Below are 20,508 nucleotides of genomic sequence, written 5' to 3'. Positions count from 1 at the left end.
TAAGATGCCAACCCAGGACCTTTCAGTGGCTTTTGCCCCGACCCTGCCTGGACCCGACAGCCAGCACCCCTGAGCCCCGTGTGGCAGAGGAGCCCCCAGGGCAGCTGTATTCCTGCTGCTGAGGGCAACAGGCCAAGCAGGTGGCCCCATCCCTCCTGAGAGTCAGCAGCCGCCACACAAGGAAACTTCCAGCACTCTGGGTGCCTGCCACACGTGCCCACCAGGTGGGAGGCTTATTCTTCTGCTCAGCCCACGAGGCATGAACTGCACCCCCACCCTAAGGACCGGGAAGCAGAGGCTGAGCGTGCGGTGTCACCTGCCGTTGGAGCTGGAAGGCCCAGACTTGGCTCCTGGGGCTGGGAACCGGCTTTGTCCACAGTAGCATCCTCCCTCCTCCCAGCCCCAGGCTCCCATGCCCCCTCTCCCTCCACTCAGCGTCACCTCCTGCCCGGCCCTGCTGGCCCCTGGACTGGTCAGCCCTGCCCACCTCCAGCCGCAGCACTGGCCACGCTGCCGGGTCCCAGCACTGACTCTTGGTGCAGGTCGGCTGTGGTCCTGGAGATGCAGGAACTGAGGACTGTCTGATGGTTGCTTTAGAAATGTGAGCAGGGAGCCATGCCAGAACCTTCCAGAAGGGCTCCCAGGGGCTCATCCAGGGGAGTCGGGAGACAGCACAGAGCAGGCACGAGGGAGGCCGGAGGTCCCCCTGTGCACCCGAGGCCAGGGCACTGCCTGAGCTAACCTTTGAAGCCCACCCCGTGTGGAGGCCCCAAGCCCTTCGGGTGACAGCAGGAGGGCTTTCCTGAGCCACAGGGCCCCTGAGGGACGGCGGCTGGGACCCCTGGCTCTGGGTCCAGCTCCACGATGCCTGGCGATGTTCCAGCAGGTGCGTGGGCTCTGCCACCCCGATGCCCTGAGCCCTGTGAACGGCTCTGCAGTAAGCCTGCGTTTCCCAAAGTGTGAGCAGCACGAAAGTCCTGCTGGTGACCGCGTGGCGGGAGAAAGAGCACACCACAAGACACGCTGCAGGAAGACCGGGAAGTGGGAAGCAGCTTCAGGTCCTCAGCGGGGGCAGGAGGACACCCTGGTCACACCGCCTGTCACTCACAGGGCAGTGGGCGGAGCTGGACACAGCCTTGGCTCAGGGAGCGCCGCAGACAACACAAGGTCCTCTCCAGGGAAAGCCGACAGCTTCCCACGGGAACTAACGGATCTGACACAGCACCGTGCCCGTCCTGGTACGGAGTCACCTGTTTTTAACTAAAAGTGGCCACTTTTGTCCCCCGTCCTGACCTAGGAACTGTCTGCACCGTTTGTGAAACACCCTGTCTCCAGAGCCCCAAGCAGGGTGAAAGCAGCCTCCCGTCCGGCACAAGGGGCCTGGCGAGCTCCCACCTCCGACACCCCCAGGCCTGAGTCCGGCTCCCACAGAGGGGCATTGAAGGGCCTCTCCCAGCCCCAGGCTTTGCCTTCCCAGGCTGGGGGCCCTTGCGGGATCTCTGGGCTCTGCTTCCCCGGCTGGGAGGCCTCTCGTGTCGGCAAGACCTTCCTGCTCCCAGCACAGCCGTCGGCCTGGCAGCCTTGCCTTAAAGGGACGAAGAAAACCAGGCAGGAAGTGGGACTCGCTGCCTGCCTGCGGGGGGAGGCCTGCGCTCACTGAGGATGGGATGTCGCTGTTTCTTTCCCTCTCTCACTGGCCCAGACCATGAAATATTTATCTTTCCTTATCGCGCCTCTGCTCGAGTGGCCTCAGACCAGCTCCCCATGGGACCCGGGAGCGAATTGTCGGTCAATAACTCCAAATGGGAGCACTGGCGAGCCTGGTTGGGCCCAGTGCCAGCAGCACCGCCTTATGGGCAGGACAGGAGACAGAGAAGCCTTTGAGGGGCAGCCCCCTGCTCCTTCACGGCAGCACATGTGTGACGAATGCATGGGACACCCGCCGCCCTGAATCCAGAGAAGCTGTGTATGGGGTGGAATTTAAAAGAATTCCCAAAGCCCAGTTGTCCAGTCCAGGCTGAGAGGCTCAGATGCGCAAGGACGTTGGCAAGCTTGAGGCTCTACACAGAGATGCAGAGGCCTGGGGACTCGGGGGCATTTTGGAGCCATCATAAGAAATAACACACGTGGTGGCCTCGCACCTGCAGGGTGGGCCCCGCTCAGCCTCCTGAGCTTCCCGGCTCAGCCTCCTCCTGCGCCTCCCCGTTCAGCCTCCTCCTGCGCCTCCCGGCTCAGCCTCCTGCGCCTCCCAGCTCAGCCTTCTCCTGCACCTCCCAGCTCAGCCTCCTCCTGCACCTCCCGGCTCAGCCTCCTGCGCCTCCCAGCTCGGCCTCCTGCACCTCCCCATTCAGCCTCCTCCTGCGCCTCCCAGCTCAGCCTCCTGCGCCTCCCAGCTCAGCCTCCTCCTGTGCCTCCCAGCTCAGCCTCCTGCGCCTCCCAGCTCAGCCTCCTCCTGCACCTCCCGGCTCAGCCTCCTGCACCTCCCAGCTCAGCCTCCTGCACCTCCCCATTCAGCCTCCTCCTGCGCCTCCCAGCTCAGCCTCCTGCACCTCCCAGCTCAGCCTCCTCCTGCACCTCCCAGCTCAGCCTCCTGTGCCTCCCAGCTCAGCCTCCTGCGCCTCCCGGCTCAGCCTCCTCCTGCACCTCCCGGCTCAGCCTCCTGCACCTCCCCATTCAGCCTCCTCCTGCGCCTCCCAGCTCAGCCTCCTGCGCCTCCCAGTTCAGCCTCCTCCTGCGCCTCCCAGCTCAGCCTCCTGCGCCTCCCAGCTCAGCCTCCTCCTGCGCCTCCCAGCTCAGCCTCCTGCGCCTCCCAGCTCAGCCTCCTCCTGCGCCTCCCAGCTCAGCCTCCTCCTGCACCTCCCGGCTCAGCCTCCTGCGCCTCCTGGCTGAGCCTCCTCCTGCACCTCCCGGCTCAGCCTCCTGCACCTCCCCATTCAGCCTCCTCCTGCACCTCCTGGCTCAGCCTCCTCCTGCACCTCCCCATTCAGCCTCCTCCTGCGCCTCCCAGCAGAGGCAGGTCTTCTACTCAAGCCACCTTTGCCTCATGAGAGCTGAGCTTCTTACAAAGGTAGGCATAACTTCTAAAAGGAAGGACTGCACCTTCTCTGAACAGACTCTCTCCCCCAGAACTTGGCATGGGAGCAGTTTGCGGAGCGCAGCAGAGAGTTCTGTCCCAGAAGAGTGAGGAGAGGGGCTGGCAGTCACTTGTGGCACCTCCCTTCAGCCAAGCCATGGCCCAGTGACTGGAGACTCTGCTCCCACACACCCAAGGAGAGAGCCCCACTGCATCACCATCTTCCAGAGTCCCGGCTGCTGCCCCGCCCACCCCCAGGGAAAGGGGGTCCCAGAGCAAGGCGGCCACGGGGGAGAGGTTGGGGTTCCCGGGGAGTGTGAGGGAGCAGGGAGGAGGGAGGTGGGTCAGCGTGGAGACTCTGCTGCCCAGCCCTCGCCCAGCAAAGGACTTTGTTGCCAGGAGAGGAGGAAGGAGAAGGAAAATGGGAAATCTGCCGCCAGGACACGCTGAGACTTAATTTCACGCCACATGAGGGCACTCTGGCAGCCAGAGCCCGAGCGCAGGCACGGCTGACGCCCTCCTCCACCGCCAGTGCCCTTGGCTAACGCGAACCTGATGCAGCCAGAGAAGGCAGGCCCTGGATCAATTCGACTCGACTCCACGCGGCCGGGCCACCACCAGATGCTGCCTTGCTGGCCCACCCACACCAGCCCACTCCCCACCCCACCTTGGTGCTTCACTCTTCAAAGGGAACAGGGCAAGGACAGCTGGGACCCTGGAGAGGAGGGGCCCGAGTACGCAGCGGGCATCGTGGAATTAGGAAACGCGGAAGAGCCAGCCCCGCTCTCCACAGCCACCACCCTTCTGCCTTACAGCGAAGCCAAACAGACACTGGTCCGCCCCAGTGTGCAGCTGCCTGCCTCCGTCACCGTATTAATAAACCGCGTCCTCTCCTGGTGCAGGCAAGGGCTGGGTGCCCTGGAATTCACCTGCCCTGGCCTGGAGAGCTGGGCCTGGCTAATTTCGGCGTCTGGTTTTAGGTGAGCAGGTCAAGACCGTTCAGAGGGCTGTAGTCCACACCACAGGGTCCTGCACTGCAACAATTCTGTTTCCATGAAGTATCCAGAACCGGCAAGTCACAGGGACGGCAAGGGACTGGCAGGGGCAGTGGGGAGACTGCTGACGGGCTACGGTGGAGCCTCGGCCCTGAAGCAGCAGGCACCCACGAACCCACTCCCATCCCTCCCCCTCCTCTGTCACCAAGGGAGGCCCCTCTGCAGCCCCCTGAGGGCTCTCCTGAGGCAGGCTGCTGGCCTGGGGGACGGGACACCCCCATCCCATCACCGCCCGGCACCACCTCCTCCTTCCCGCCCACCCTGCACAGCCCAGCACTGGCGTCATCCTGGCTGTCTCCGGGCTGCCCCAGGGCCCCAGGACCTGTGGTGTGGCCCCCAGAGTGACCAAAGGCACACTTGGCCATGCACCCCTGCTCCCTTAAAAGCCTCGCCTGGACTTGGCCACTGAGATGCAAACCTGGGGACTTGCTGCCTCCCAGTGGCCAGAAGAAGAAGTGCCCAAGTCGGCCACCCTGATCAGCCTGCGGCGCTCCAGAGACACCGATCCCATCCTCCGAGAGGGCCCTGGATCCCAGCCTGTCCCCAGACAGCACCCAGGGGCTGGGCGGAGCTAGTCAGGACCACTCCCCGGGCCTCCCCTCCTCCTGCCCAGACTGAGCCCCACTCATGTCCCCATAAGGTGGCCGGCAGGGGCCCAGGACACACGGCCCCAGCAAGGGCTCGGCAGGTGCCAGGTGCCCGGGCCCCTCCAGTCCACTCAGGGCACCTGGAGACAACAGAGGTGGACAAGGATGAGGACAAGGAAGCACAGCCACAGGGTGGGGCGGCTGGGCCTTAGAAACAGCAAGGGGAGGGCTGGGCAGGACCAAGCAGGCGGGGAGGGGGCAGGCAGGGGAGCGGACCCAGGGCAAGGGAGGGGTTGCAGTGTGTTCAGGAGGCAAGGGGTACTGAGTACATCTCCACTTGGGGCCTTCACCTAACGCTGGGTTTATTGGACGTGACTCTGGCATGATCCAGGAGCGCCCACACTGAGGAGGGAGTGCCAAAGTGGGGAGCCCCACTGAGCAGTGTCTCAGCCACCCACTGCACAGAGCAAACTACCCCAGAGCTCGGTGGCTTAAAACAACCCCCATTTTACAGGCACAACTCTGGGTGCAGAATTGGGGCAGGGTCGGGGTGGCTGCATCTGCTCCACGAGGTGTGGGCTGGGCCCACCTGTGGCTGCATCCACGGGGCTGGGCTGGGACGCCGGGTCCGAGCAGGGTCACTAATACACGGGGGACCTGGGTGGGCCATGGGCTGGGCACGCCCTCCATGTGGCCTCTCTCCATGCAGTAGGAGAAGCTGGATTGGAGGCACCAGGCAGGGAGTGAGCAGAGGCTGATGCCACCATACCCAGAAAGGACGTGGCACCCCCGCTGTGTCTGTCATGGCCATGGGAATCTCAGCAGCCCAGATGCAGGGGTGAAGCAGCCCAGCGCCAGGTGAGAGGAGCTGCAGGCCTGGGCAGGGGTGGGGGGAGGTGGAGGCAGGGAGAGGCAGGGAGCCCTGTGCAGCTGGGACCTGTGATGGGGCAGCTCTGGGTGTGGGGAAGGTGGAGCGGGGATGGGGGGTTCAAATGCACCAGATGGGAGTGAGCAAAGGTGCTGAGTGACGGCAGGCTCTCACCTGAGTAGCAGGAAGGAAGACAGGCCTGCTCCAGCGTGCCAGGGATGTGTGGAGGCCCAGCTGCCCCGAGGGCAGTGAGCAGGAGCCCAGGAACGCCCAGGACCAGAGGGCTAGCACAGGCCCTACCCCACCCCAGGTGAAACAACCCGGTTCACAACTGGGACCCCAGAGGCACACTCTCAAACAAAAATCGAGAGTCAGCAGTAGGTCTACCTTGGAAGAAAGTCAATAAATTATCAGGCCAGGCACGGTGGTTCATGCCTGTAGTTGCAGCTACTCAGGAGGCTGAAGTGGGAGGATCACTTGAGCTTGGGAGGCCAAGGCTGCAGTGAGCCATGATCACACCACCGCACTCCAAACTGTGCAGAGCAAGACCCTATCTTAAAAAAAAAAAAAAAAAATTGGGCCAGGTGTGGTGGCTCACACCTGTAATCCCAGCACTTTGGGAAGCCAAGTCGGGCAGATCACCTGAGGTTAGGAGTTCAAGACCAGCCTGGCCAACGTGGTGAAACCCCGTCTCTACTAAAAATACAAAAATTAGCCAGGCACGGTGGCTCATGCTTGTAATCCCAGCTACTCGGGAAGCTGAGGCCAGAGAATTGCTCGAACCCAGGAGGCAGAGGTTGTAGTGAGCCGAGATTGCACCATTGCACTCCAGCCTGGATGACAAAAGCTTAAAACTCTGTCTCAAAAAAAAAGAAATTATTCACAAAGAAGGAAAATTATATAGGTCAGAAATTCAAATCTACATTAGGAAAAGATTAGAGAAGGAATAAATTAAAAGTGGAATAAAATCTACTTATTCTTAATTGACTTCATGGTTAACAGTTTTCTCAAAATAATAACAATGTATTTGAGGATTAGAGCTTGTGGATACATTAAATCAGCGACAGGCTGCCGTAAGGAAGAAGAGGGAAGAACTGGAAATGCTCTGTTTATAAGGTTCTCGCACAGCCTGTCAATCGTTGTTTGAAAGAAGGCTTGGATTAGTTGTCAAGGTATGTTGCAAACTCAAGGGCAACCACTTAAGAAATCATATAAAATGCTCAATTAAAACCAGAAAAGGCAGAAAAATAGTGGAAGACACACACACACACACACACACACAAAACAAGGAACAAGGGCAGTTGGCTATGGGAAGTGATAGAGATATTATTTAGTTTGAGTGTGGCAATCATTTAATAATGTATATATGTATTAAAACACCATGCTGTGTGCTGGGCGCGGTGGCTCATGCCTGTAATCCCAGCACTTTGGGAGGCCAAGGCAGGCAGATCAGGAGGTCAGGGGTTCGAAAGGAGCCTGGTCAATATGGTGAAACCCTATCTCTACTAAAAATACAAAAATTAGCTGGGTGTGGTGGTGCACACCCCTGTAATCCCAGCTACTCACAAGGCTGAGACAGGAGAACCACTTGCCCCCAGGATGTGGAGGTTGCAGGGGGCCAAGATCATGCCATTGCACTCCAGCCTGGGTGACAGAGCAAGACTCTGTCTCAAAAAAAAAAAAGTGTCCGATTTAAGAAAGCAGTGAGTGAGCCTGTCACGCATCCCTAGACAAACAGCACAACCGGGATACATTCCACAACAGCAAAGCAAAACAGGTGAAATCATTCCAGTCAACTAACTACACGGGAAGGCTTTCCGAGAACCAGGCAGCTGTTGGAACCAGGCCAAAATGGGATTGACTGACAGCTCACCAATGGCAGAGATGCAAGTGTCTAACGCTTTCACAGCCTGGGTCGTAGTCTGGAACATCATAAAATCCCCACACACTGAGGCTGGCCGCTTGAATACGAAGCCGGAAGTGGAGGGAAGCGGCAATTCTCCACATACCCAGCCGTGTGTCTGATCACGCAGGGGCCAAAGTCTCTGCCCACTCAGTAAATGAGTCACTCCTGCATGATTCCAACTTATGCCTGTGGGACTTCATCAGAGGTAGGTTTAGTTCGGATAAGTGGACACAGCTGTTTATTCCCAGAAGTTTAGCGGCAGTTGGGGTGCTGAGAACCTGCTGGGGCCTTTTCCATCTGAGGGCAGGTTGATGGGCTGGGGATCCTTCCTTCTGAGGTTTGAACAGGGATCAGTCTCCTGGCCGGGATATGACAAGATTCTCTTCCTTAGTGGGGGAAGGGAGGCTTCGGTTTCCATATACAAGGAGTGCGTTTTGCATCTGTCCTAAGCTGATCACATAATTCTGTGGCTTGAAAGTGTCTATGTCTATCAGGAGGTCTGTGGGTAAGAAAGGCCTTACATACATTATCTCGAAAGGCTGAGCTGTGGATTTCCCTCAGCGGCCACTGGAATCTATAAAAAGGCTACAGCTGATAAAGACGGCCAGGTTTCTGAGGTCTCCTGGCTTGTTGCTTAGTGTGGACTCTAGTTTAGCAGGAATCTTTTTCAGAGTTTAATCGGCTCTTTCTACTTTCCCTGAAGAATTCACTCAGCCTCCACACCGCCGAGTCAAGAGGATACTGAATTCCTGGGCTGAAGGTATGTTTTGGGTAATTGTCTCTGTGAAAGATGTGCCATGACCAATCTGCAGGGTGTCAGGCAGCCCAGATCTAGGAACTATTTCCTTTAGTAGGAGTTTAGAAACATCAATTGCCTTTTCAAATCAGGTAGTAAAAGCCTCGATCCAATCAGTAAAGGTGTCAGCAAATGCTAACAAATATTTAAACCCTCTACATGGGGGCGTCTGAGTATGATCTATTTGCCAATCTGCCCCAGGGTACATTCCCCTATGCTGAACATGCCTTGCTAGGGGAGGAGGCAGAGGTTGGTTATTTGGGTTATTCCGGGCATATAGTTCACAGGCTCAAGTTACCTGCTCTCCTGTTTTAAGTAAGCCTTCTCCTATATAAAGCCGGGGCATTAATTGAAACAAGAAATTCCTTCCCAAATGAGCAGAGTCATGCAAATGCTTACCTACCTTCCACAGATGAGAAACTGATATTAACAGTTTGTTGTCATGGATAAGCCAGCCAGAAGGATCCTGAATTCACCTCAGTCTTTAGCCCATTCTTCTTCCTCTTTTATGTGCCTGGGTTCCGTCGCTGCCGTGGCCGAGGGCAGCAACGTGCCAACACGTCCAGCTGGCTCCTCTGTGCCAACACGTCCAGCTGGCTCCTCCAACGCTGCTGCCTCAGCGGCCGCATCCACAAAACACATTCCCCTCTCCACACTGGGTTCTCGTCTTTGACATCCTCTGCAGTGGATTACAGCTACTTCCTTGGAGTTGAGTAGATTCCGAATTTCTAAATGATGTTTTATAGGGGACCTTTATCAGTTAGGAGTCCTTGTTCCTTCCAGATAGCACATGAGCATGAAGTACCAGAAAGGCACACTGAGAGTCTCCACTGAGAGTCAGCGTAAATGTTATTCTTAAGTCCTTTCCCAACTGCAGGCTCTAAGAAGGGCTCTTTATTCTGCCCTTTGAGCTGCGGTAGAAACCAGTAAGGCCTGAGTTCAGTGACCTCGTGTAGGCTGAGAACAGCACGCCCAGCCTTCCTACTTTCCTGGTGCACAAAGCTGCTTCCACCTGGAAACCATTCTACCTGGGGATTATCTAGAGGCTCATCCTTTAAATCCAGGCGGGAGTAAACTGGCTTCATAACTTGTACACAAGAATGATCTAGGTTGCCTGTGGGTTCAGGCGAGTAGGTTGCTGGATTCAGCAGGGTCCGGCACACTTTCAGTGTCCTATCAGGAGCATCTGGCAGCAACGCCTGGCATTCAATACGCGTCCCCTGCCATCCACTGGTGACTTTTAGCTTCTAGGTGGGGTGAAAAGCTCCAGATGCCGTCCTGAAGCCAGTTTATCGGCTTCATCTCCTAAAAGAGCAGCGGCTGCAACGGCCCCGAGGCATCCAGGCACGAGGAGAGAGGTGGGACAGGAAACCAGCGCCCGAAGAGCAGAGAGACGGCGGGGAAGATGGTGGCTACGGGCCTGTCCGTCCATCCCGTGACCATACAGTTTCGGGGTGACAGAGGCCCATTATATGGGTCAAAACACAGGAAGCATTCCAGAAGGAAGCTAATATTCCTACCAGCCGTGTCAAGGGTTACCCAAGGCTCCTCTGAAGATGCGTTCAGTTGTCGATTAGGGGAGCTGTGGGGGAAGGTGTCGACCCTGTCACTCTCCGGCTTGCCTGGCTATTTTGGCCATCAAGGGTTCCAGTGCTGGGCTGTCCCTCTTCCAATGGCCGGCTTTCTTACAGTATGCACGCCAATCCACGCCCGAGGCACGGTGACTCGGATGCCCAGCTTTGCGCTTCCCACCTTTCAGCTTCCCTCCTCCAGGCCAGGAGCATGGAGGATTTTTGGGGCAGTGAAGCCGCTTTGTATGATACTCTAATGGTGGATGCACGACACTATACCGTTGTCAAAAAAAATAGACATTAGAGTTCCACAGGGAGCAAACCCCAATGTAAACATGGACTGTGCTTAGTAGCAAGGTATCAATACTGACACATCGGTTACAACGGAAGTGCCACCCTAATGCAAGATGTTAGTATCGGGAGAGCGGGGGGAGGGGCGTATGAGAACTCTCTCTCCTTCTGCTCAATTCTTCTATAAACCTGTCTCAAAAAGGCGGAAAAAAACGAATAAGGGGCTGGAGGCCAGACGGGCTGTGGGCTGATGGGTTCATGAGGGCTCGTTTTACTGTTCTATCTAATGCTATGAAGATAAAAATTTCCTATTATAAAAAAGTTTATTTAAGAAAAAGTCAGTTAGTCCAATTGATAATCTTTTGAAGGACAAAATCCCAGCCTCCCAAAGTGCTGGGATGATAAGCATGAGCCATCACTCCCGGCCAATGACATTTGTTTTAAATCCACCAAGATATTACCGCTGTTTTGTCCAAATATGAATGCACGTGCCCACATCTTTACCAGTTTTCTTATTCTTTGCTTCTTAAATCTCGATGCTTTGATCTTGCAATCTTCCTTCTGCCTTGAGAGCATCTTTTGTATTTCTTTTGCTGAGAAAATGATGGCAACAAATTTTCTCAGTTTTTCTTGGTCTGAAAATGTTTTTATTTTTCCTTCATTCTTGAAGGATATTTTTGGTGGCCATTAAATTCTACACTGACTATTATTTTCAGTTAGATTTTAAAGATATTCTGTTGTTTTCCACTGAGGCGGGTGGATCATTTGAGGTCAGGAGTTCAAGACTAGCCTGGCCAACATGGCAAAACCCTGTCTCTACTAAAAATTTAAAAATTAGCCAGGCAGGAGTGTCATGCACCTGTAATCCCAGCTACCCAGGAGGCTGAGGCAGGAGAACTGCTTGAGCCTAGGAGGCAGAGGTTGCAGTGAGCTGAGATTGCACCACTGCACTCCAGTCTGCTGGGCAACAGAGTGAGACTTTATCTCAATAAATAAATAAATAAATAAATAAATAAAACATATGTTATGTTGTCAAGTATTTGACTTTTTTTTGTTTGCTTTTTGAGACAGAGTCTCACTCCATCACCCAGGCTGGAGTGCAGTGGCGTGATCTTGGCTCACTGCAACCTCCGCTTCCCGGGTTCAAGTGATTCTCTTGCCTCAGCCTCCCGAGTAGCTGGGTCTACAGGTGCCCACCACCACACCTGGCTAATTTTTGTATTTTTAGTAGAGGCAGGGTTTCACCACATTGGCCAGACTGGTGTCGAACTCCTGACCTCAAATGTTCTACCTACCTTGGCCTCCCAAAGTGCTGGGATTATAGGCTGACACCATGCCCGACCTGACTTTTACAACCTTGCCCTCCAACCTTGTGTGAAGCATTCTAAGTCTCTTGCATTAGCAACAAAAAGAAAAGTGCTGATTAATAGAAGACTTTAAGACACCAAGTCTGTGTTGGGGTGTCTGGTAGCAACGTAAAAATTGTCCGACAATACACTTCTTACAAGCCAGCAGAGGAGGAAATAGGGTAATTAAAAACATTCGATATCAAAGCAATTTAAACGAAAGCATAAAAAGGAAGAAAAGCAGGGACCATAGGACTGGAGAAGGTTCTTAGTCAGATGGAAGATTTAAACCCAAAGACGTCAAGAGCCAAGCAAAACGTAAATGGGGAAACGTCCCAATCAAAAGGTAAATCTTGGCCGGGCGCGGTGGCTCATGCCTGTAATCCCAGCACTTTGGGAGGCCGAGGCGGGTGGATCACGAGGTCAACAGATCGAGACCATCCTGGTCAACATGGTGAAACCCCATCTCTACTAAAAATACAAAAAATTAGCTGGGCATGGTGGCGCGTGCCTGTAAGCCCAGCTACTTGGGAGGCTGAGGCAGGAGAATTGCCTGAACCCAGGAGGCGGAGGTTGCTGTGAGCCGAGATCGCGCCGTTGCGCTCCAGTCTGGGTAACAAGAGCGAAACTCCGTCTCAAAAAAAAAAAAAAAAAAAAGGTAAATGTTGTCAGACCAGGTTTCAAAATGATAACAGCAGCCACCATATACTTTGCATTAGATATACATTTAAAAGTAAGGCTATAGGAAAGTTGAACGTAAAAAGATGAAAAAGGTACAGCCAGCAAACATGAACCAAAAGAAAGACAGTGCAGGCACATTACTAGCAAAGTAGACGTTGTCACTAGGAATACTTTTTGTTTGAAAAAGGAACACTTCACAATAGAAGTTTCAATTCACCAGGAAAATACAGTACCTGCAAATCTACACACACCTAGCAATATAGACTAAGCAGACATGTGAGAAGAAAGACACAAGCCCAGATCATGGGCAGACTGTAATAAACCACAGAAACTAACAAAAGAGATCGACCAAGACATATTTCTAAATACACAGACGTTTTACCAATGCAATCAGTGAAACTGGCCAAATTAACTTATATAGAACATTACACCCAACAACCGTAGTGTTCTGAGATAAATAGAAACATTTATTCTATGTAATAGAAAACATAAAGAATATTTAGAATATATATTCTAGAACATTACTGCATATAGTAGTGTTCTGTAACAAATAAATATATATAGTATAATACATATTTATATGCATGCTTTTATAATATATGGTCTTCTGTATATTTGTAGTACTGTTCTGTATAAATAAATAAATAAATGAAGTAAGGCACATTGTTTTACCCAAGACAAATAGTTTACAAAAATCCGTATGACATAGTCACAGGAGTTTGGGAGGAGGGAGGGAAGGACATACAGGGGCAGCTCATGAATCTCAGGGCAGTGAAACTTCTGTGTGGTGGATGCATCACCACACTTCTCTAAGAATCCACAGAATGTTCAAGCAGAGGGAACCCTACTGTGAAGATGACTTTAGTTAGTAATAATGTATCAGTGCTGGTTCAAAGACTGTAACAAATGTAACAAACTAACCCAAAGAGGGAACTCTACTGTGAAGATGCCTTTAGTAGGTAACAATGTATCAGTGCCTGTTCAAAGATCGTAACAAATGTAACATGCTAATACAAGATGTTAATAACAGGGGAAAGTGGGAAGCAGTGAGGAGTCCCTGTGGAAACTCTGTACTTTCTGATCAATTTTTCCGTAAACCTAAAACTGCTCTGAAAAAAAATTAAGTGTACTAATATTTTTAACTGACCACATGCTGGGCCTAAGCAGGTCTTAACAAAGAAAGGAAGCAATCATATAAATGTCTTTAGGGAATAAAATTTTCAGATTAGTCTTGATATACTTGGCAGAATAGCTCCGCAGGGGCTGATCCTTCTCCCTGCAGTCCCTCAGCTTCTGGTACAGTTCAGTTATATGGAAGGAACCTTATCACGCCTCTCACAGCATCTGGTAGACAAATACCCAGAAAAATAAGAGCCTAAAGGATTTGAACACTGCCCCTTCATTGGGTTGGGGTGGTTATTGTCTTAAGACAGACAGACAGACAGACACACACACACACACACACACACACAGACACAGAGAACATTTTCAAGGATTAACCACATGTTAGAACAGAAAGGAAACTTCAACTACCTCCAATAAAATGACCATGATGAGAGCCACACTCACTGACCACAAGGAGAAAGGCCGGGCATGGCGGCTCACACCTGTAATCCCAGCACTTTGGGAGGCTGAGGCGGGCAGATCACAAGGTCAGGAGTTCGCAACCAGCCTGGCCAACATGGTGAAACCCCATCTCTACTGAAAATACAAAAATTAGCCAGGCCTGGTGGGCACCTGTAATCCCAGCTACTCAGAAGGCTGAGGTATGAAAATTGCTTGAACCCAGGAGGTGGAGGTTGCAGTGAGCCAAGATCATGCCATTGCACTCCAGCCTGGGCAACAGAGTGAAACCCCACCATAAAAAATAAGAAAAAGAAAAGAAGATAGTTAGAAAAGAAAGCCCAAGAGGCATTCATATACTGCATATTTATCCATTTATTTACAAAATTTAGCACTGTCAGAATGGCTGTTATTTAAAAGTTAAAAAAATTAATAAATAAATAACAGATGCTGGCAAGGTTGCTGAGAAAAGGGAACACTTATACACTGCCGGTGAGGGTTCCACTATTGTGGAAAGTCATGTGGTGACTTCTCAAAGGGCTAAAAACAGAATGACCATTCGAGCCAGTGATCACATTACTGAGTATGTATCCAAAGGAATATAAATCGTTCTACAATAAAGATACACACACGTGTGTATGTTTGTCACAGCACTCTTCACAATAGCAGAGACATGGAATCTACGTAAATGCCCATCACTGATAGGCTGGATAAAGAGAAGCACACATGTAACTGTGGAATACTATGCAGCCATAAAAAAGAATGAGATCGTGTCCTTTGCAGGAACATGGATGGGGTTGGAAGCCGTTATCCTTAGCAAACTGACACGGGAACAGAAAACCAGCTTCTGTGTGTTCTCACTTATAAGCGGGAGCTGAATGATGAGAACACACGGACACATAGAGGGGAGCAACACACACTGGGGCCCACCGGAGGGTGGAGAGTGGGAGGAGGGGGAGGATCAGGAAAAATAACTATTGGATACTAGGCTTAGTACCCCCGTGACATGTTTACCTATGTCGCAAACCTGCACGTGTACTCTTGGACCTAAAATAAAAGTTAAAACAAAAACAGTAACAAACCGTAGCATTGTTTCCCGGCAACAAAAGCTGCCAGGCCAGGCTCGGGCGGCGGCTCACACCTGTAATCCAGGCAATTTGAGAAGCCAACACAGGCAGCTCTCTTGAGGTCGGGAGTTTGAGACCAGCCTGGCCCACATGGCGAAACCCCATCTCTACTGAAAATACACCAGTTAGTTGGGCATGGTGGTAGGTGTCTGCAATCCCAGCTACTCAAAAGTCTGAGGGAATGAGGGCTAAGGGAGGCAGGGTGTCTTTTCCGGGGGATGAAGATGTCCTAAAATTGATTGTGTGGAGGTGATCTAATGCTGTGAATATTCTAAAAATCTTTAAACTGCATGCTTTAAACAGGTGAAGTGTGCAGTAATTGAATTATGTCTAAATAAAGCTGTTCTCAGCTGGGTGCAGTGACTCACACCTGTAATATTTGGAGGCAGAGGCAGGCGGATCACTTGAAGTCAGGAGTTCGGGACCAGCCTAAAAATACAAAAATTAGCCAGGCATACTGACGGACACCTGTAATCCCAGCTACTCAGAAGACTGAGGTGCGAGGATCCCTTGAGCCCAGGGCGGGGAGGTTGCAGTGAGCCAAGATCAAGCCACTCCAGACTGGGCAACAGGCAAGATCCTGTCTCAAAAGAAAAAAAGAAAGAGAAGAAAACAAAAGGAAACATCTTCCTCTCGTCACCCTGGAGTGGCCTGTCCTGGTGCTGGTGGTGGGAGACACCCCTGCAGGGGAGAAGCGTGGCTGCCCGCACTGTGCCCCACTAGACCTCCCTTCCCCAAGTGGTGACAACCCGATCCCAGCAGCACGGACAGCAGTGACACCCACAGGGTGCTCACTGGACCCACAGCACCTACTGGTCATTGGGCATCGCCAGGGCCAGGGCATGGTGGGAGCCAGGGACCGCTGCAGGGGCGGGGGAACCACCGGTTCAAAACAGCCAGGGACAAGTGAGTCCGCAGTGACAGACCCACTCCACGGGCCGTCACTAGACCACATATGTTACGAAGACAGACCCACTTTACAGATGTGGAAACAGAAGCCAGAAAAGTCGAGCAACTGGCCTGGCAAAGGCCTCTGCGGCGCGGAGCCGCTTGGCACCCTCCACGGCCTCTGCCCACAGGAGGTTCGAGAAGCTGGCCAAGGTGCGGGGTCCGCCTCATCCGCCGGGACCCCACCCACCACCCAGCCTGCTCCCCACCCACCACAGGCTCACCTGCTCCTGCGCACACGTGCAGCACCCAGCCCCAGCTCGGACGGCCACTCGATGGCGGAGAGGGCAGGTTCCTCCAGCTCCCCCACCACGTGGGCGCCTGTGAAACAACCCCCAGCGTCCACCTGAGCAGAATCCCGGAGGGCCTGGGAACGCGCATTTTCGCCCCTCTGAGCCACACGGGCTCTGAGCGCGCTCTGGACGCAGAGTCCCAGCCGGCCGGCAGGTGGCAGCGGCGGACCGAAAACGCCGCCTGCTCAGCGGCGGGTCCTGCAGGAGCCGGGCAGGGGCCTCCCTGGCTGCTGCTTCCTGCGCCTCGCCCCTGCCCCCTGCCCATCCCCGCCTCCAGCCCTCCCAGCCAAGGTCCTTCCTATTGGAGGCTCCTGATTAACCGGTCCTGGGAACCGGCCCCGGCCCCGCGGCGTCTGCGTCTCTGGCTTTACCGAGGACCCTGCTCCAGCCGAGGCTTGGAAAGCCACTGTCGCCCACACTGCGGTGGCAGTGACCGCGCGCCCCTCGGAGGCCTCTCCCCAGCACTTGGGCACCTCCTCCGGGGCCCAGCATCTCCATGTCCACGGCTGACCCTCCCGGTCAATCCCGCCCTCCTGCTGCCCCAGTTTTGAGTCCGAGAGCTCCTGGGAGCTGCGGAGCCACCTCCCCCAGACCCCCACCAGCCTGCGGTTCAGGCCCAGCCGCTCTGCCAGGGCTGAGACCTGGAGGAGGCCCCAGCCCCAGACCTAACCGGCCGCAGTGCAGAGTGGCTCTCTGAGCGCCCACGGCGCCTGCTTCCCAAGAAGACCAAACTCCCCGCGTGGCTAAACGGCCCCACAGGGCTGGTCCCCTCCATCTCCCAGCCCCACCCGCCCTCACTGCTCTCCCCTGTGCCAGGCCCTTCCGGCCACCTGAATCCTTCCCGCGGGGCCGCGGCCAGACTGACACCCGCTCACCCTTCAGACCAGGCGCAAACACAGCGGCCTCCCCCACACCAGGTCTCCCCAGTTCCCGAAGGCAGTGGGGGGCCCCAGGACAGGGCCTGAGACGACGCTTCCGTCCAGGGCCCCTGCGCTCCGGCGGCGTGTGCTGGGGTGAGGCCGGTGCTCCAGGACGCGCAGCCAGACCGGCCACAGCAGGCAGAGGCTGCCTCGGGCCCGCTCCCGTCCGCGCCGGGACAAGGCCTGAGTTTCCCGGTGCGTTATCCTTGATCACTCTCTTCACGCCGGCACCCGGCACCCGGCAGGGAACCACGGGACAGGCCGGTCGCTGCTGCGTCCCCAGAACCTTCCAGCCAGCACATCCGCCTCCCACGCGTGCAGCGCCCACTCCCCTCCCTGGGCCCCGCACTCACAGGACCGTCTCTGAGGCTCCTCCTGGGGCGGAGCCTGCGGAACGGAGAGGGTATGCGGCCCTGCCCTGGTCACACAGCAGGACCCGACGGGGCCGCTCCACCTCGTGCGGGAGGCCACCGTAGCCCAGTCTCCCACCAAGCGAGGAGCGGAGGAGCCGCCATCCCTCCGAACACTCGACCCTCACCACTCGGTCCGGCCTCCAGGCAGGTTCCCACCTGGGAGAAAGGCTGGGGTCCCGGTCCTCGTCTGGGCTTGGAAGAGGCCTGAAAAGGCGGGTCCGGTGCTGGCCGCATTCCCAGTCAGTGTGGCTGGAGCCCAGGAGAGGCAGCGCCTGCGGAGGCTCCGGGAAAGCCCCCAATCCCCACGCGTTCGCGGATAGGTGCCCAGAAAGCGGCTGGCAGGGAGGAGGCCTCCCCGCGGCTCACAAAGCCCCACCCCCACCCCAGGGAGCCCCAGGCCGCGCTGCCCTCCGCCTTCCTGCCCTCCCCGGCCTGCAACGCTCGTGGCGTTTTTCAACAGGTTCTAGAAAGTCCCTCTTACTCCTCCCCTCCAGTCTGACCACAGAGCCCCCCGAGCGGGGATTGTAGGGCTCCGGGTACGCGCTGCACCGCGGCTGGACCAGAGCGTCCAGGAGCCCGACCCCGACCCCAGGCGGCCCCTCAGAGGGGCAGGGCGTCGGCGCTGGTGCTGCGCGCCCCCAGCTCCAGCCCCTGCGTGCCGCTGCGGACTCCTGCGCTAGGGTCGGACTCGAAGGCGGACGGAGACCGGTGCCCACGTGGACGCGTGCGTCTGGTGACGGCAATCCCCAAGGGCGGCAGAAGGCGGCGACCTGGGCGCCGAGAAGCAAACAAAAGCGCTCTGGGGTCCCGCCACCCCCCGCGCACCTCGGTCCCGAGCCCCCACCCCTGGCCGGTCCGCCCGCCCGCGGCGCAGGTGGAGCCGGGCCAGGGAAGAGGCGGTCACCCGGTCCCCCCCGATTGGACAGCGGCGAAGTCCCACCGGGCGCAGCCGCGGCTTAAAACCAAAGCAGGGCGAGTGGGAGCTAGAGCCCGCCCCCTGCGCGCCGCGGCTGGGAGGGGGTGGAGGAGGGAGAGAGAGCGGAGGCGGAGAAGGCGGCGGGCAGCAAAGGCTCGGGGACCCGCGGGCAGCCGGCCGAACGCGCAAAGCCGGGAGCCGCAGGAGCGCCCGCCCACCCGGCGAGCCCTCGAGCCCAGGCCGCGGGGCCATGGCCGAGCTCAAGTCGCTGTCGGGGGAGGCGTACCTGGCGCTGAGCCACGGCTACTCGGCGGCAGCGGCGGGCCTCGCCTACGGGGCGGCCCGAGGACCCGATGCGGCCCGCGGCTACGGCGCTCCGGGTCCGGGCGGCGACCTCCCCGCGGTCCCCGCGCCGCGCGCCCCAGCTCCGGCGGCAGAGAGCAGCGGCGAACAGAGCGGCGACGAGGACGACGCCTTCGAGCAGCGGCGGCGGCGGCGCGGGCCGGGGGGCGCCGGGGACGCGCGGCGGCGGCCGCGGGAGCAGCGGTCTCTGCGGCTGAGCATCAACGCGCGCGAGCGGCGGCGCATGCACGACCTGAACGACGCGCTGGACGGGCTGCGGGCAGTCATCCCCTACGCGCACAGCCCGTCGGTGCGCAAGCTCTCCAAGATCGCCACGCTGCTGCTCGCCAAGAACTACATCCTCATGCAGGCGCAGGCCCTGGACGAGATGCGGCGCCTGGTGGCCTTCCTCAACCGGGGCCAGGGCCTGGCGGCGCCCGTGGCCACCGCCACGCCCCTCACGCCCTTCGGCCAGGCCGCTGTGTGCCCCTTCTCCGCGGGCGCGGCGCTGGGACCCTGCCCTGACAAGTGCGCCGCCTTCTCCGGAACGCCCTCGGCGCTTTGCAAACACTGTACCGAGAAGCCGTGACCCGGGTGCCGCGCTCCTCCCGCGCGCGTCCTCTGACCGCCCCTGCGACTGTCACCCGCCCGGACAGGAGAGGCCTGGAAGGACGCTGCAGGCGGGGAGGAGGCGCCCGGACCTGGCTTCCAGCCACTGCGCCGTGAGCTGTTGGGCGCCGCGGGAAGCGCCAAGGCCGTCGGGGCGCGGAATTGAGCCCGAGAGTCGGACGCTGGACTCGGCGCCCGGGAACTCGCGGCGTCCACCGGGCACTGTCGGGACCCGTCGAGTCTAGGAACGGGGATGGGTGGAGCATCCTTCGGGCACTGCCGCTCGCCCCCTAAAGAAGACCAGCGCGGGGTCCCAGGGCGGCGGCGGGGACGGGCTCTGGTCAGACTCCGGACAGGCGGTCGGAGGCGCACGGAGAGTGGGGACGGAGCAAAGGCGGACATGGCCAGTCGTGGTCCTCGCAGTCCTCGCGCTGAGGCTCCGGTCGGCCCTTCGGGCTAAACTGAGGGGCGGTGTGTTCCCGACCACGCACGCGCGCGACCGGCTCCTGCCGCATCGGTGGCTCCCACCATGGCCGTTTGCACAGGGGCTGGACCGCGGGCGCGGAGGACCCCGGACGAAGAGCGCTCCGCCTTTTCCAAGTAGAAGTTCGTTCTATTTATTTTCTTACCTGCCTAGAGGCGGGGGGAGCGGTCGTCGTCGCCGGCTGCCTCGAAGTCTGCGGGATTTGTCCCCTCGACTCCCCCGGCCTCCCCCGCCGCCGCCATCCCCTGCCCGGGCCGTCCGCGCGCTGGAGCTGGATGGAGGCCGCTTTGCGGGGCCTCTGCTGAGGGGCCTGCGTGGAGGAGGGGTCCTCACAGCCCGCGCCCTACCTAACCCTGGGTGGCGGGGAAGGCCCCGCCTAGCCCTGGTGTCCAGCAAAGCCTCCTCCCCAGCGGTCCCCCCACGCTTCCGAGGGAGGAGGCCGGGCTACGGGTGAGTAAGCTGCTGCGGGCCCCAGCCCCGCCGGGTGTGAACCGAGATGCGGCGCGCAGCTCCGAGCTCTGCCGCCGTCGGGGTCCAGCGAGCCGCCGCCGCGCACAGCCGGGTAGGGCGCCCCGGGAACCCGGCTGTCCGCGCCCGTTAGCGCCCCGCGGCCCCGCCGCAGTATCGGGCTTTATTAGCCCAATTTCCTCGGCTGTCCGTAACGCCAAGGGGAGAGGCCGCCGCCTGCAAGCGCCGGTCCACCACGTTTAACTTTAATG

The 20,508-nt window shown here is 57.1% G+C and overlaps 1 protein-coding gene across 1 annotated transcript; it reads left to right on the top strand.

The window, feature by feature from the left end:
• Nucleotides 1-18,571: 18,571 nt before the first annotated feature.
• BHLHE23 (basic helix-loop-helix family member e23) lies at nt 18,572-19,285 on the top strand. The gene has a single exon (XM_021668990.2). It carries the CDS (start codon nt 18,605-18,607, stop codon nt 19,283-19,285), a length of 681 nt encoding a protein of 226 aa, XP_021524665.2. The 5' UTR covers nt 18,572-18,604.
• The last annotated feature ends 1,223 nt before the right edge of the window (nt 19,286-20,508 follow it).

This window comes from Aotus nancymaae, unplaced genomic scaffold, assembly GCF_030222135.1.
Source record: "Aotus nancymaae isolate 86718 unplaced genomic scaffold, 86718_ANA_hifiasm-v0.15.2.pri h1tg000029l, whole genome shotgun sequence".
Taxonomy (NCBI): domain Eukaryota; kingdom Metazoa; phylum Chordata; class Mammalia; order Primates; family Aotidae; genus Aotus; species Aotus nancymaae.
This window is presented reverse-complemented; position numbering and strand designations above follow the sequence as displayed.